General features: G+C 46.0%; 2 protein-coding genes across 3 annotated transcripts in view; one reads left to right on the forward strand and one right to left on the reverse strand.

Moving 5' to 3' along the window:
* Positions 1 to 770: 770 nt before the first annotated feature.
* Positions 771 to 4732, forward strand: RASL11B (RAS like family 11 member B). The gene is made up of 4 exons (XM_030012478.2): positions 771 to 978; positions 1065 to 1121; positions 2185 to 2261; positions 3107 to 4732. The coding sequence occupies exons 1-4, from the start codon at positions 837 to 839 to the stop codon at positions 3572 to 3574; spliced, it is 744 nt and encodes a 247-aa protein (XP_029868338.1). The 5' UTR covers positions 771 to 836; the 3' UTR covers positions 3575 to 4732.
* Positions 4733 to 6343: 1611 nt separating this feature from the next.
* Positions 6344 to 16753, reverse strand: part of SCFD2 (sec1 family domain containing 2) — a 207713-nt gene continuing 197303 nt past the window's right edge. Inside the window, exons 8-10 of one of the 2 annotated variants that reach the window (XM_030012465.2) lie at positions 12085 to 12204; positions 7911 to 8029; positions 6344 to 7197 (exon numbers count right to left, since the gene is read on the reverse strand). In XM_030012465.2, coding sequence (XP_029868325.1) covers positions 7937 to 8029; positions 12085 to 12204 — 213 coding nt within the window. In that variant the 3' untranslated portion in view covers positions 6344 to 7197; positions 7911 to 7936. Of the gene's footprint in view, positions 8030 to 12084; positions 12205 to 16753 lie in introns of both variants that reach the window. The other variant, XM_030012459.2, reaches the window with a different exon arrangement.

The following is a 16753-nucleotide window of genomic DNA, read 5'->3' on the forward strand; positions in this document are numbered from 1 at the left end:
TCTTTAACCATTGTCATGTCCTTGCTCTACTCGATTTCCTTTCCTATTTCTGCGCATTACAGCCAAGCCGAGGGGGCACAAACCTCTCCCAGCCTCGTCCCTTGGTTTCTGTTCTGTTCTCCGCAGTTGCTGCAGTTCTGATTTCAGTCAGGTTTAGGGAAGAGGAAAGGGAAAGGGGAAGGGGAAAGGGGAAGGGGAAAGGGGAAAGAGAAGGAGGAAGAGGAAAGGGAAAGGGAAGGCAAGAGGGAAGAGGGAAAGGGAAGGCTTGGCTTGGCTTTCCGGAGGTGGGTGGAGGTCTGGGACTGCAGCTGTGCACAGACCGACCCCTGCCCCGGGTGGGGGGGGGGGGGGGAGCAGGACTCGGGTGCCCCCGGCAGGGTGCAAACCAGCCAGATGACCGAGACGTTACGCCGCGCTGGGTACGCGTGAGTCTGGCCGGCGGGACTCTGAGAGACGTAACCCCAGCGCTGCGATCTTCGGAACCGCTCGGCCGGTTGCCGCCGGTAAGCGCTGACACGCGGGGAGCGTGGGGGTCGCGGGCAGGCACGCGCCTGCTTCCAGGCGCCTCGTCAGGCCCCAGAAACGCCTCACTTCTGGCAGCCCGCGCCGCCCTGCCCACGGCGACCGGGGCCCCCGCCGCGCTTCCGCGCCGCCGCTCGCCTCTGCCCGGCGGCGGGGCGGGGCGGGGCTTGGGGGCGGGGCGCGGCGGCGGCCGGGCCCGCGCTGAGTGGCCGCCGGCAGCGGCGGGCGGGGCTTGGGGCGGGGGCGGGGGCGAGAAAAGCGCCGGGGGAGCGGCGGCGGCGGCGGCGGCGGGCGCGGCGGGCGGCGGAGCGGCGATGCGCCTGACGCAGAGCATGTGCACCATCGCCGAGTGCGCGCCCGGCGGGGAGGGCTGCCCTCCCGCCGCCGCTGCTGCCGCCGCCCGGCCCCGCCTCGTCAAGATCGCGGTGGTGGGGGGCAGCGGCGTGGGCAAGACAGGTGAGGGGGGGGGCGCGGCGGCGGCGGGGCGGCGGCGGGGGGCGGCGGAGCGCGGCTAACGGTTGCCTGTCTGTGCCTGCCCGCAGCTCTGGTGGTGCGGTTCCTCACCCGGCGGTTCATCGGCGACTACGAGAGGAACGCAGGTAGGCGAGCGGCGGCGCGGCTTTGTTCCCGCCGGGCTCGGAGATCGGGGCCTCCGCGGCCGGGCGGGGGGGCTTACCGCCAGGTGAGAGCGGCGGGGGGGGGGGCACCGGCGGCTTTCCCCCCGGGCGGGCGGGGGGGGTGTACGTGTGCGAGTCCTGGAGGTAAGCGTGCAAAACCCAGCGCCCAGCCAGTGTAAAAGAACGAAGGTAACCGCGGGGCCGTAGGCGGGTCTGCACAGGTATTTTTACCGGCCCAGCCCACCGAGAGGTTACGAGGCTGCAGCTCGCTTCGAAGTTGTTGCCGGTGCGGGTCCCGGTGCCCGCCGGTGCCTGGCAGCCCTCCGGCCGCCACCGCAGCTTCGCGAGCGCCGTGTTCTGCCGCCTCTCGCTTCTCTAGCAGGGCTGACTCTGTGCCGTGGGAACCCGCCCCTTTGAAGAAGTCTTTTAGCTAAAACAAGAAAACATTCTGTAAACCTCCCAGCGTATTATTCTTGGCAAGCTGAATGCCAGCAGCTAAACGATCTAGATGGTGCCACCTCAACGGGGAAGTCGAGGAGGTGATGTTACGTCCTTACTTGAGCATAGTACGGTGGGAACCCTAAAATAACGTGAGCGTAAAACGTACAGCAGTCTGTTGAGGAGCTGACTTGGAAAAAGCCAAACAAATGGAAAAAACAACAAATCTTACAGGTCAGCCAGCAGAGCGCTTCACCAAAGTGTGGAAATACTAGATGACCAGCAAACTGTTCTATAACAAAAGCTGGTTGTTTTGCACACTTGCCTCTATCATCTAAGCTAAGACAGTCTTCAAGAAGTGATTAAGTTCCAAGTTGCAGCTTATTAAATGCCAAGCTTCAAAACAAGCCAATGCCAGATTAAATCCCAGGCTTCTAGTACCGCCATAAATTTATGGGTTGTTACACACAGAAATCCTATAACACTGGTCCCTCACTTCATAAACAGCGATACAACTTTTCTTGCACAACTAATGGGCAGCAGAAGCGACGTTTGTCTGTGTGTAGAGTGGTGGCTGTACTTGTGAACCTGTTGGTGTTCTTGTCAGGTAATCTCTACAGCAGGCACATCCAGATAGATGGAGAGATGTTGGCTATTCAAGTGCAAGATACTCCAGGAGTTCAGGTGAGCTAGGTGCAGCCATGCAGTTCACCAAAGCAGCTCTGAATCTGCATGTGCGTGTGTCCCTCTGCGTGCAGCGTCTTGTTACAGTCCCTTTCAAAGCTTGGTGTTCTGTGTGGGAAAGGTGGTAACTTGTATTATAACCAGCGAAGCCAGATGTGTTGCATGCCTGTAGTACGCTGGTAATAAAAGAAAACAATTCACTGTTTTGGTGCATCATTTGTACGCTGGAGGCCCATTACTTTTGAGTGGCTGAATTACTTAAGTGTCTTGTTCCTATATATTGGGAACATTAGACACAAAACCAGAAACAATTCTGTGCAAATAAGGTACATGTGAAAGAAAATGTCATGACTGCTGCCCAACAAGCTTTGTAAATGTGTATGATAGAAAGTGAAGCCTGCTATATTGTGCCTGTGCTCGTTAGTGTGTCAGATGTTAAAGTTTTGAATGTATAGACCTGAGTAATGCTGGATTGTTGCCTTTTGAACCGGGCAACACTCCAGGTCTAAATGCTTCCAGCTCATATCTTTGCTTCCCCAGACTTACTGTCTAGCCAGTTAATTTCCCATTCTGTGGAACTACAAAGTCTTTCTCTGCATGCAGAACTACTCAGGTCAATTTTCCATTTGAGTATAGCAAACTCCAGTGTTAAATTCCAGCTTTTTGCAGCTGAATCAACATATGCATTTATTCACCATGCTCAGATTAAGTTTGTACTTACAATGTGAAATGCAAATATATGTCCGAAGCTGTAAAATGCTATTTGGCTTTACAGACTCTTAAAGACAGGTTCCTTTAATATTTTATGACTTCAGCTATCTAATTTGAGACCATTCATTTTTCAGATCCATGAACACAGTCTGCATTGTAATGAGCAGTTGAACAGATGCATTCGCTGGGCAGATGCCCTGGTGATTGTCTTCTCCATCACAGACTATAAGAGCTATGAACTACTCAGTCACCTTTACCATCACGTTCGTCAGTTGCATCCGGGAAACGCAGTCCCTGTTGTCATTGTTGCAAACAAAGCTGATCTCTTGCATATCAAAGAGGTGGAGCCTCAGCATGGACTTCAGCTGGCCAACATGCTGGGCTGTACTTTCTACGAAGTATCTGTCAGTGAAAACTACAATGACGTCTTCAATGCCTTCCATCTCCTCTGTAAAGAAGTCAGTAAACAGCAAACAACCAGCACCCCTGAGAGAAGGAGAACCTCTCTTATTCCACGACCAAAATCGCCCAACATGCAGGACCTGAAGAGAAGGTTTAAGCAAGCCCTGTCTGCCAAAGTGAGGACTGTCACTTCTGTTTGACAGCAGAGCCATTGGTCTTCCCAACGTTTAGCCTGAGATTGAAACCTGGGGTGTTTAACACTGGCACATCTAGAGACTGAGGCATTGTGAAAGAAGGATGGTTCGGGTAGCCTTTTGCATGGCTGTAGAAGTTTCTAAGCATTTGCTTAAAAAAGGAACAGTGGCAGATTGGAAAAGGAAAAAAAAAAAAACCCCAAACTCTTGAAATAGTTCGAGGATGTGACTTGCAGAACAAGTATTTTCACTTGGAAAAGGAACTTTTCAGTAAATGAAACAAGCTTTCGGTTTGCCTTTTCTCCAGTTGGACAGATTTGGCTTTCATTTGTGCAGAAACAACCTTTTAGCTGTAACTCAACTTGTACTTGAGAAGGTAAACACCCTGAACTGCAGTTCACTGTTCAGAAGTAACCACTTGAGTCATGTTTTCACATGGGTGAAGGACAGCATGACATATCTGTTTAATTTTATTGCACAGTAGAACTGTTTATTTCCCATGTATTTCAAAAGAAACAGCAAACATGAAATCGCTCTGTAAAAATAAGTGTAAAATAAGTGGACACAACTGGGTATCAAGAGTGTAAACAATGGTCCTTTATTTTTTTACTAGCTATGTTATTGTTGACAACTTGACCAGACTCTTTGTATGCAAAACTATTGTCTGCAGGGTGTAAACATATCCAATTACAAATAACTTGTGGGTTTTTTTACTGTCTGAAAAAAATACTGTCCAGACTAAATGATCCACCATGGAGATTTTGAGGACCAAGTGTGGAGTTGGATTGATAGTCCATTAGAGCTGTCAGTGTAAGACACTTCTCTCTGTGTGCTAAAGGCCCAGAAGGAACGTGGCTGTGATTCAGCTTGGTGTGAAGCACAGCTGGCTCTAGGCAATGAAGCTGGTGGCTTGTTCTGAGCTGAGCCAGTCCCTCTTCATCCTTAAACACGTGGCAGATTTATATATAAAACTTTTTTTTTTTTTTTTTTTTTACATTGAGCCAATGGAGTTCACAGGCTAAAGGCCTTATACACATGCACTTTAAAAAGCCAGTTGTGCTTTTGTTTAAACTGTAACTTATTTATTTTGTGTACAGTTACTCCTCATAGGGAGTGGACTTTTCATTCTTACTGCCTGGTTCAACATTAAATTTTTGAATTGCGTGTTTTCTTGTGTGTTCTTCATGGGTGAGAAACAATGGGCAATAACCAGTGAAATGTTGAGGCAAAGTAATAGTTTTCTCAAGGTAGTTAACATACATTGCAGAAACAGTCAGAAGACCTTTCCTGCCTATACTGTTGCTTTATTAGCATAAACCCCAGGGGGGAGCTCTCACAACTGCTTTACAACTTCCTTTTAAGAAACTCTTAGGAGAGGAACTGAATAAGGCAGAGACCTTTCAAATTAAAATGGGATTCTTCATTTCCCCTTGTCAAAAAAAACCCAAAAAACTCCCAGTGAGAAAGGAATGGTGTGAGGTAGGTCAAAATGTGGAAGGACGCTGAGTCTTCTAAGTAAGTGACTGCCGCTGTCTTTTTTTTTTTTTTTTTTTTTTAAAAGAGAGCTTTATGTATTGAGCTATATCTCAATGAACTTAATCAAATTACAAGTCTTCAACTATATTCATGTTTAAAGTGGCTTTACTGGGAAACTTCCTGAGAAAGATGTTTGTGCTGGGACTAGGGTGACTGTGGCACAAGCTCACCTGGTTAACACACAGCTGTAAAACCTGGTGCAGGGAAACCCTGACAAGGCCATCCTGATGATAGTCTTTTTGACCATGAGCTACTATCATCATGTGACTTAGGACTAGACTTGCGAATAAAACTGAGCTTGCCCTTCCAGTCTGAGCTTATTACCAAATACTGCTTAGCTTATTAATATAGTAGTAAACCCATTTGCCAAGGGTGGCTTTGTGTTTTGTCCTTCTCTTACCTTTTGAGTATCGTTTAGTGTCACACGCAGAGGGCTTAGACTCTCTGTGCTAAGTGGTCCTGCACCTGCCCAAGCAAAGTCTCTTGTTCTGTTCCTGCTCACATGCAACTAGCAAGAGACTTCTCATTCCCCGGCCTCTTCCCTGAGCACAGGCTACGTGTAGCTACTACAGCTATTTCCTACAAATAAGGAGCTAACTATTACACTAGGGCCACTGGGAAGACTCCACTCCAGTCTTGGTCTAAAAGAAGAGCAGGCTTTTGTGACCATCTTCTTTCATCTCTTCAGCTACTGAGTACGAGATGGTGGCTGAGTCCCAGCATCCATTGCCACAGCAGTGGCCTCACTGGCTGAAAAGATTCCTCCAAAGTGTAAGCTGGAAAACTAGTCTCTGCCTCAGTCAGAGCTACTTGACCCATAGGAAAAGCAAGAGCACCAGTGTCTGCTTAGATACCCCCCCCCCCCCCCCCCCCCCCCCCCCCTTCTCACTGTCCTATACAGAATGTCCTTAGGTGGCCAAGTCAGAGACCTGAGAGCATCTGATGAAAGAGAGGCGAGGGAGAGAAGACCACAACTGCCAGCCTCCATCATCTCAGGAAAGCAGCAGCATCTCAGAGGTATGAGTGCCTGAACTCGCTGGCCAGCAATGGCCACTGGATGTAGGAGAGCCTTTCTGCTACTAGCAGGGTGTGGAAACCCCTCTAAGGACACCTCCAAAGACAGAAAGTCTAGGTTCTTAGGGGCAATCAAATAACGCAAAAGAAAAATGGGTCACAGGAATACGCAGTCCTGGCATGTGTAGCCCTGTGTACTAGGAGAGAAGGAGAAGACGGATGAGGTTTGGCATTGTAAGAGCATTGCTTTATTGATTATAGAATTTACAAAACATCCATATTCTAAGATTAAACAGTACAGAAGGACAGAGAAGAAACCAAGAGACTGGCTATTTGCTTTACAGTTGCTCTGTTCAAACTGTTTCTTAAGCTTTTAACATTGCAATCTCATAATACTTCTCATTTTTTATAGCACAAAGTTCCATTCTATAGTCATTCTTATAAACCTCTTTTCCATAGAGGCAACATTGTCCATGCTTTATAATGGGTCCGTTGTTTCCTTCTAGCCACTCAAAAGTGAATTTAAATCAAAATGCACCCTTTGCTGAAGACCATTATAAACATTTAAGAGAACTTAAGCTAGCTAGTGAACAAAGGTTAAAAAGCTACTTCCCATTTAATCTATTCCTTTGGCATAATAAAGAATGCTATGATAGAGTGAATGTCACTTATACTTTCACATTCTCATCTCGGTTTAAGCTGTAGTCTTAGCATCCCTTGGATGAAGCAAGAGGATGCAGCTTTAGAGCTCCACCATTTTATGTTCCAGTTTGGAAGTCTTGGTGCTATATGCAATCACAATCTCTATTGGCTGCTGCTTTTTCATCACAGATTGTATCAAAGTTTTTTAAGGAAAATTTGATAGCGGGTCTTTCGTGATCATAAATTAAAAATAAAAGCTGTTCTCTAATCATGCTGTTCAGAAATCTAGCTCAAGAAAGAATCTGTCGCTGCGGTCTCTTGAAAATGGGATCATGCTTTTTTTTTTTTCTCTTTTTCTTTTTTAAATGCATGTGAGGGGAGGATTCTTCCAGGGTTATCATCAAATCATCACAGCCCATATGTCCTCCCGCGTAAACCTACAGAGAATTGTGCCATCAGAAGCAGTCTCTTCTCCTGGGACTGTAGGTGGAGAAACTAGAGCAGGAAACGGGGAGCTGAAAGAGAAGCAGCCACGTAACCCAGCCCTTGAGTCTGGCTCTCTGCTTCTCTGCCTCTACCAGTCCCACTGGGAGAGCATCACCGGACTGGGAGCTGCTCTGCCGGCTAAATCAGGGCTGTGCTCCGTCACCTCTCTGGGATGAGGGACAAAGTAAGAGCAGAGGCGGTTAATGCTGTATAAGGCACACGTGTTTTGCAAGGTAACATGACAGAGAGGGTGGATTTTGCTAGCCTTTCACTCCCTCAGCAGCATTTCCCACCATAAGCAACCCCAGCGAAACCATCAGGGAAAAATGGACTGCTTGGGGAGTGCAAATTCAGCATCACCTGGTCCTCAGCTGCTCCTTTTCTAGGGAATTATGACAAGCAATCATCCTTGCCATGCAGAGCGGGGCTGGGGTGGTTCAGCATGGCACAGTGTTATCATTAAGGAGGGGGGAGTTGTCACTGGACAACTGGACCATTTTGAAGAGCTGCCTGTGAGCTGCACGTGTTCCCTTGCAGCCAGATACCCAGCTGCTTCGGTCCATTTCAGCTGGAGCCATAACTGCAGCAGGGGACGTAATTTTTTGGAAGGCTATTGGGAAGAGCGACAGACCAGGGATTTGATGTTTCCAGCTGAGGCACTCACTCATCTTCTCCACAGATCCTGCCCTGTCAGATATCGGTGTCAGGCTGGAGACGGTCTGTGGCAAACAACAACTCAATAGCACTACGTGGTGTCAGGAGTGCAGAGGAGAGCACAATTACCTGAAAGAAGGGGGACAAGAAAAAACAAGTCAAAATGAGGGGATTAAGACTGATCGCAGTACTAATGACCCGTGGATACGAACTGTTTGCTTCACGCCGCTAGACAGGCTGTGTGTTTCTGGTGTTTACTGACAGGGCAATACAACTTGCCCAGTGAAACTGTCTGCTCACTAATAACTGTAGTTAAATCACTTTAAGGAGCATAATGACTGGTAGCATTGTGCTCTTAATGAATGTGTGCTTTGACTCATTTCTACCCACATCTTACCCGGTGATTTGTTGTGACTGCCATTGTGTTTACTGTGAGGCACCAGCTGATGAAGCAGGGGTTTCCTCTCCTATAGTACAGTTTTGAGTGACAGCTCTTTCCTCTCAGTTGAAGGTAAGGCGAGCACCACAGAAGTGCCGCTGGCCTGCTGTGGGGAACCACAGTCCCTGTTCAGAACCATCTCTTCAGACCAGGCACAGGCTGTTCTGCACATCAGGACCAAGGCTCAACCTCGAGCTCTCTTGGGATGCTATCACTTTTGTTTGTTCAAATTTTAAATCCAAGACGGGTCTGAGGACTGAAACTACAGGTCGCTCACTACAACCATGATATACATGCTGCTAGATGCAGGTATCTGTTTTTCTTAAGTGAAAACCAGTATGCAGGTGCCTACCATGAAGGCTTCTCTGCAGGGCAAAGCTATCAGCAAGGAGTGAGGGCGTACGCTCTTGCTGTGTGGAGCTAACCCACGCTCGAAGCCGTGGGATGCTGCTCTTAGAAAGCCCCAAGTTCAGCAGTGTCCGTAGGGTCAGGCCTGCAGGCAGGGATGGGGGGGCAGATTTGTCTTATTAGCCCACTTGAAAATGAATTTGCTTCTTCAGTGCAAATCTGAGGAGAGGAAGCACGAGCATCAACAACAGAGTATGTCTGTGTGTCTGTTTCCTGCAGTAGCTATCAAACCGCTTGTGCTCTTCATCACACGGCTTGAATGTGTGGTAGTGCTGCATTTCAACTTTTTTTGCTGTTTTTTCTTTCATCTTTTCACTTCAAATAATGAAAGGAATCTGGAGTTAAGTTACTACAGATCCCTTCTGTACCGATGATAGTCTCCCCCTCACTTCTCCCCTTCCCTTGTCCTCCCACACAATCTGTGGCAAACTGACACCGATTATCTCTTCTCCTTCCTATGGATGAAAAACTCCTTAATTTGCAGATGCCAAAGGCTGACACTGCCTTACTTATGTTACATGAGATTCAGACTATAGCACAGTATGTACTCATTTTGTTATCACGCAGCTTAATTCTGAAAAACACGAGGGGACACGTTACCAAAGTTTTTTGGGTGTACAAGCCAAACATCAACAATAGCCACTGCCAGATAAAAGCAATTTCTTCTTGGAGTCCCACCACTGAACCCTGAGGGGATTCGTGCAACTAATAGCAAGCCCAGAGAGAAAAGCGAGAGCTGCAATTTCAATGTCTGAGAAAGAATGCGGCAAAATACAGTGGGACTTCCCTCCTTTCCCCGCAATAGCTCTGAGGGCTCATTGAGGGGCATAAATGTGAATATTCCTTCATTTTTACAGAGAAGGGGGGAATTGCCCAGATAAGTCATGTCCATCTCTTCTCCAGGCAGGTCCCTTCAGGACAGTGTATCTCCTTTGCAGACCTTCTTCTTGTTCGGTACAGCATGCCTGGTTTTGATGCTTCACCTGAAGGGCTACCCCTCCCGATGGCAGCTGAGGAGCCAGGAGCTCCCGGCCCGGCCCAATGGGCAGTTCCCCCTCAGCAGAGGGCAGGGAAGGATGCAGCTAACATCTGGTGGTGCATCTGGAGGGGTTTATCTGTCTGTATGCCTCACCCACAACCACATAGATGGTTGTGCGTGTTAGGAGGGTGAAACATCCACTCATGCTCTTTCCCCTTTTTTTACTCTCCTGATTGAAGTGGAAAAAAAAAGTAATTTCTTCCTTTGAAAGTAGGATAGTTCTCACTAGGTTAGGGGAGCTATTCACCGCCATCCAAAAACAAATGATGCGTAGGAAACGCTGTATTCCTTTGTGCTCCTCCATGAGAAATAAATTTGTCATTCATATTCAGATGCAGAGCAGTTCTGTGGATGGAAACATGTGTCTCCTACTCCACATTTAAATGTCATTTGCCTCAACTCCAAACAACTGTTGAAGTAATCAGTGCGTTCTGTCAGTTTTTCTGTTACTTTCCTCAATTCTTTATTTTTGCACCCACACGTCTCTTCATTTCTCCAAGAGCCAATAATTAGTATAAATGTCAGTGCTTTGTTTGACTGGAAGGAACTTGGGAGGCCAGTGTTCCCCTGATGCCCGAGCCTGATTGCCTGAACACCACAAAAAAGCTCTGTTAAATGCTGGCTTGAGTTAGACAAATGCCTGGCTTTTTGAAAAGAGAATAATCCCAAACAGGTGGCACATATTCCCAGCTATAGTGCAGAAATCCAGGTAAATCCAACAAACTCATAAACTTTTTTTATAAGAGAGACTTACACAACTGCTTCCTTTCTTCTTTCTCTTCCTCCTCCCACCTCTCCCCCCTAGTCCTTTCACCTCTAACACACCACATTTGGACAAAGGGCAAGATGCAGTAAAAGCTTAAAATTCTTTAGGAATCTGCCTCAGAGGGTGACCTGCCGCTGGGGTTAAGCCAAAGCAAAGCAACACCAGATCCCACGTCACCACTGTCAAGCCTCAAGTCCCTCTAGAAAGCCAGTCAAAAGTCTCCCTGCATAGTTCTCAACCAGTTCACGTGTTAACCCTCTGCTTATCTTTCAGGGTGTGTTAATACATTTCGGGTGTGGATTATACTTGTCCATCAGTGTGTCACAACTCAATCCCCCTGCAAGATGGGAAAGAATTTTATTTGCTTTTTTGAGGAGATTAGCAATAGGCTAATTGGGGAGAACTGTGTTATCAGATCAAAATAAAATCACTAAAAATGGCAGCCTGTCTTACAAAATACTGCTTGAGACTGCCTTGCAAAGACAACTAAAACGTGGAAAACACATGTCAAACCCAGGGGCTGCTCAGCCTTTGGCTGGCTCGGTTTTGCTAACGATTTCTCACTAATCAAAATTGCATTCCATAGGAATTGAAAACAAGACGTTTACAAGCCACCCTGGAAACTACAGACTTATGTTTACAATGCAGCTGGTTACACAGCACTTCTTTGCAGTTTTTAGATTACCCTGTAGATCTGCACTACTCAGCAGATACCCGATTGCTCTTGTACACGCTCCTCCACACAGTTAACAATGATTTTTAACATCTCAGACACCACCATAGCCCATCCATCCTCCTCGTCTCCCTCCCCACTCCATTCAGATGACAGCTGCTGTAGCCAAGTTCTGCTGCCAGAGAGTGGATGAGGCAAAGACCAGCTGCACGGACGCTATTGAAGCTTCACTGTGGGAGCCATCCTCCTTCCAGGAGTCCAACAGCACATCCAAGGGCCGCAGAGACTTGGGGCTTTCTCCAAATCACCTGCTTCAGGCTACATAAGGCATCTAGCAGTCAGGTATCTATCAGAGATACCTGGCCTGGACTGGAAACCAGTACAGCTGTATCAGGGCTAATTTATCTTGCTCCTCAGCAATGCCAATTGACTTGTCTGCAGGATCACCACTGATATGTCACTAGATGGTACCCAGACCCTTGGTAGGCTCCTTCTGAGCATCCCTGCGCTATGTCCTGTAGATGCAGTGCCAGGGAGCCTGAATGTTTCTGTTTATGAAGAATATGAAGAAACAAATCTTTTGGACATGATGAAAGCTCCTTCAGAATAACGCCAGTCTGTTCTGAACTCTCTAACCTGAGTTTGAACTTCTATTGCTGACTCTAACATGTAAAAAACAGACCCTTGGTGCCTGAATACTTGCTGCCTACATATGTTTCACAGCAAAATCCTAACACCATTCCTGTCCGTGTGGCTGTGGCTTCGTGTAGGCTTGGTACCAGTGCTATAGGGAACGTTTTCTGATGAATTTTCTTAGTCTTTGTTCAGATAGGAACTGTACATTTAGAGCTGTTCTTACCTGGGTACCAGGTTTGCGTGTTGCTACCAGATCCTTCACCATTTTGACCTCGGAGACTGTCACTCCACCAACCATAAAGATGATCAGAAAAGGATGATCACCAGGGTGAGGGCGATTCACCTGTAAAATGAAGGAAAGCATTATTTGTAGTTGCTCAGTCCAGCTCCAAACCTACGGACTAGCAGTGATCGGCTCCCTGAGCTGCTGGAGGAAGACTAATGAGGAAGCTCATAAAGAAATATTCATGGAATGCTGGTTTCTGTAGCAGCTGAGCGGGAAATCAATGGGGATGATGACCAGTTAAAAATAATGAACGGTTTCCAGGGAAATGGAGTCTTCATGGCTTCAACTGAAACCTAGGGGAGTTTCTCATGAGACCTAAGGGCTTCTCCCTCCATTCCTTTTTCATTACTTTCCTCCCCTTCCCAGAGTGGGAGGAGAGTACTTGGGTGGATGCACAGTTTGGATACACATATGCATGAGGCTTTAAGGAATGAGGGGTAACTTAGTACCCAGTAGAAGCAAGGAGTCCAGCCTAAACATGCTAGAATCCCTGCCGGAGGTCAGCAATGGAAAGAATTGTAAGTAATGTGTTTTCACCAGTCCAGCGAATAATCCTTCACAATTCATCCAATGAAAATAATTCAGGTCCATTATAGTATAAAATCAGTTTCTAGCTTGTTTCACTTCAGAGTTTTCAATACTTCTGTGACTGGGTTATAACTAATATAGAGAAACTTTAGCTCAGACAAAATACTTGTTTCATTTTTCCCCAATTATCATTAAAATGGCACAAACATTCCACTTCAGTTAAGACTTCATAAACCTGCATTTTAATTTTAAACGTGAAGGTAATGCTTTACATCAGTTTCCTCTTAACCACTTCTAGAAGTTTGATTACTTTGCTCTTTCCTAGCGATCTCTTTCTTTCGTGATAAAACACACTCCCCAGACGACGCCCTGCTCCGGTCTTTGGGAGTGATGTCAGTGGAGCCCGTGCAATTGCTCTTGTCACACCACCCTTGAGTATGAAACACTCCAAATGTTTGGCTCTGAAAAGTGACAGTGAGAACAGTTTAATTTGCTCCTTTTTAGACTCTCCGCCCCCTCTTCTTCCACAAGTGTAGGTTTATGACAGAATAAAAGTGGTCATCAACCCGTGTTTGGGCGGAGCGCAGTCCCTTTCCTTTCACCACCACGGCAGCTATCTTTGATCCCTGTGGCTCCAGCTCCTGAGGGTACAGGTCTTCTTCTCTCCCTTGTTGTGGCTGCCCTACATTTAGTCTTTGGGCAGTTTTTCATCCTGCAGCTCCGCCAGGCTTTCTGACTGGCAACCTTCAGAAGAGACTCTTCCCTTTGAAGGGAAGGCGTGCTCTCTCTCCAGGCTAGCTGGCCTTTGATTACACAGGGCTCCCAGTTCAGTGCTGCTCCCCAGGCAGGAAGCTCTTCAACTCCCCGGGAGTTTGAAACCAGTACAAAAAGCCTTAGTTAGATGTATTAGTGAGCTGAGTATTTGTGTACTGGATGTTTATTCTCTTAATCGCCCCCACTTTGCTAGCCATCTTCATTGAACTGATGGCACAGATAGCATATATACTACCATGCAGCAGGGTGTCCTGCAATTCTGGTCCGGTATTGAGCAATTTTCCATTTACGCCAACAGATCAATTAAATGGATACAGCAGAGCTTACAAAGACTTTCTTTATGCTCTTTCCCACATCAGGCTACTTGCTTCTCACTATCTGCATATAACATGGTGTTGACCTCAAATGAAAAAAAAGTCCATTCCTGTTACAAACACCATGAGGAGTTTAAGTAAGACCTAAATATTTACTTACAAAGCAGGTCAGATAGAGCTATTACTTGCTAAGATATTAGAGTTTTTCATGCCATAATTGCCATAAGCAGTGACACAAGGTTAAAGAAATAACTGCTCGCAAAGATGGTGAAGATAAAAGCTGACAAAACGCTCTGCTATGGCACTTCAAGGTAATACAGGAATTACCGTTTTACTCCTTTTCATGGATCTTTGCTCTTCTTAACCCTGTCGCCAGAGCAAACAGTTCCACTCCATCTCACGAAGCTTTTGAATGACCCAAGATGTATGCAAAGAGCTCAAACTTCAGAAGCTTGCTATTGAATAAAGCCACTCTTTCCTAATATCTTTCCTAGTGACTATAAATGTGTCATAAACATGCACGCATAACTTCGGACACACTGAAAGGACACCCAATATAAGAGCGTTAATCGGAAAACACAAGCTTTCATGGCAATACTAAAGAGAAAATGTCTTGACAAATCATTTCCTTCAGTCAAAATAAACCTAGATCCAAACACATGGTGCCTATATAAAACTTATTATTTTTCAGAAGACTAAAGTTCAAACCACAAATTCCAGAAATGCATATTAAAAATACTATTAGGCATGCAAACTCTAAATTAAATTAAAATTGTAATGAAAAGGGTCTTGGAATCTCTAATTTTGTTATGCTATGCACAAGTGTTTTGAAGGAGGACAATACTTTGGGTACAAAATATTTGGCTGTATTAAGAATGCAAGTTTCTGCCAAGATTTTTTTGTTTGATAATACAACCACCCAAGGCTCTCTCTTTTGAAGGAACTGGCTGCATGTAGCTAAACACAGCTCATTTCTGTGATACAGAAGAAGAACTGAAATGCACTGCAACAAAAGCAATGTCTATCTTCTGGGATCCTTCTAAAGTTCAGTTGTTCTGGGACATTTCTGAGGCCTCTGAATCCCATTTACTGTGAAATCTGCATTTTGCAAAAATCCCCAAGTGAAATTCACTTTCAGTTCAAAATGCCATGAATTAAAAAAATTGGGCAACAATTATCTCAGGCAATTAGAAACACTAAGCAAGAAAAAACCAAACCCATTACATCAAGTGAAGGAGCCTGAAGGAAGAAGGAGGAATGGTTCCCTGGGCTAGCAGAGCACCCCAGCTGGACATCAGCCTTCTCTCCAGCTTCGAGCCCACCACTACTGCATTTCCTCAGGATGCTGATGGTTAGAGGGCTCTTTGCTGGCACATGTGTCTGTGTGGAGGAAAGGGAGAGGGGGAGATGGGAAAGCGGGGTGACAGCGGTCAATGAAAATCTAAAACTGAAACAGGAAGGGGGCAGAGGACCCGTTTGTTCTCATGGCAGATCACAAAACGCAGCCTTTTTCTCTGAGGAAAGTCAGCAAAAACAACTTCCACTGCCCCATGGCTATCTCTGCCAACCAGGACACCAGCATCAATGCATCTGGTATTTCTGACCAACTAGAAACCTATTAATTTAGCTGAATAACTGGAAAAAGGAAAACACATAAATCACCAGAAACTAGACTGCCACGTAAGGCACTTGGTATCAATGATACCAAGCTCAGATCATCATAAACCACGTGTGTTCTAGAGCAGCAGTCAAAAGAGGAATCCTTGCAGCACGGAGGCCTTTTCCTTTCACCTTCCCTAAGCTTCAAAACAAACACACCCACCAGAGAAGCAACTTCTGGATGAGAGGTATCTTTAAAAGTCTGTCCTGGATGAACATGTTTAAGTCCATTACTTACCAAAGCATGTTTATGTGAGTTGGCATTTATATTCAGGCATTGAGGAAGAAATAAAAATAAAAGGAAGCTCATGAAATAATGACAATGCTGATGGTGCAGTAAGTGGAGAATATCCTCTCATGTGAGAAACACAGGCTGGTCAGAAACTCATTCATGTAATAATTGAACACTTGCCAACAATCTAGGCTACAAACTAAAGGAGCAAGCACGGACACATTTGGGAGGTATGTGATGATGCCTATGAAATACTCATCCTACAAAAGGTTCACTTGCTCATCTGTTATATATTCCTTACAGTAGGATATTTTTCTTACTAGCAGAGATGCAGGTGCTTACAGGTACATATTGCCATAATATACTTCATACTCTTACATAATACTATTCAATGGAGAACTCAGGATACGCAGTAAGACAGAGCTGAATGTACAGCATGCTAGCTACTCCACACTTCACCTCTGTAGACGTTTAATGAACACTTAGCATAGGCTACTTTGTAAAGCAGAGTAAGCTCTTGTAGAGACTGTCTTAAAACATGCTGTGAACATCCACAATGCAATTTTTGACTAGTAAGTTTCCTTCCTCCCCACTGCAAGTTGAACCTTACCAAGTTATAGAAAAGGCACTGAATATGGAGCCCTTCTGATGACCTTCCTCCCCCGTGAGACCTGACTGTTCATACTTACTTCCCTCCTGTCTCAAGGCTGCTTGGTGTCCTTAAAATCCTTTGATGAGGTGCCTTGCGGAATGCCTTTTGGAAATCCAGGTAGGTTATATGAACTGGCACTCACTCACCGATTTGCTTTTTGGGTGTCTCTGAAGAGCTCTGAAAGCTACGTGAAGTAAGACTTTCCTTTAGCAAAGCCACATAGCCTCCTCCCAGACATATCACCCTTATTTAGGTGTCCAGTATCACCCTTATTTAGGTGTCCAGTCTGCTCCATTCCTCTTGTTTTGTTCAGCAGGTGCTACCCATCTGTACTGTACCTGCAATGTGGTGCCTCAAGGTATTCCCAGTCCCCCTGCAAGGATTTAACTCTCCTAATCGCCCCTTAAGTTCTGCTGAACAATATCAACTCAAATACGTAAAATCAGC

This window comes from Aquila chrysaetos, chromosome 1 (genome assembly GCF_900496995.4).
Source record: "Aquila chrysaetos chrysaetos chromosome 1, bAquChr1.4, whole genome shotgun sequence".
Lineage (NCBI taxonomy): Eukaryota > Metazoa > Chordata > Aves > Accipitriformes > Accipitridae > Aquila > Aquila chrysaetos.

Bases quoted from the DNA above. Each gene is read 5' to 3' on its own strand.
- RASL11B (XM_030012478.2), top strand. From the start codon at position 837: ATGCGCCTGACGCAGAGCATGTGCACCATCGCCGAGTGCGCGCCCGGC. The intron at 979-1,064 runs GTGAGGGGGGGG...GCCTGCCCGCAG, and splicing joins CAGCGGCGTGGGCAAGACAG to CTCTGGTGGTGCGGTTCCTC. The intron at 2,262-3,106 runs GTGAGCTAGGTG...TTCATTTTTCAG, and splicing joins AAGATACTCCAGGAGTTCAG to ATCCATGAACACAGTCTGCA.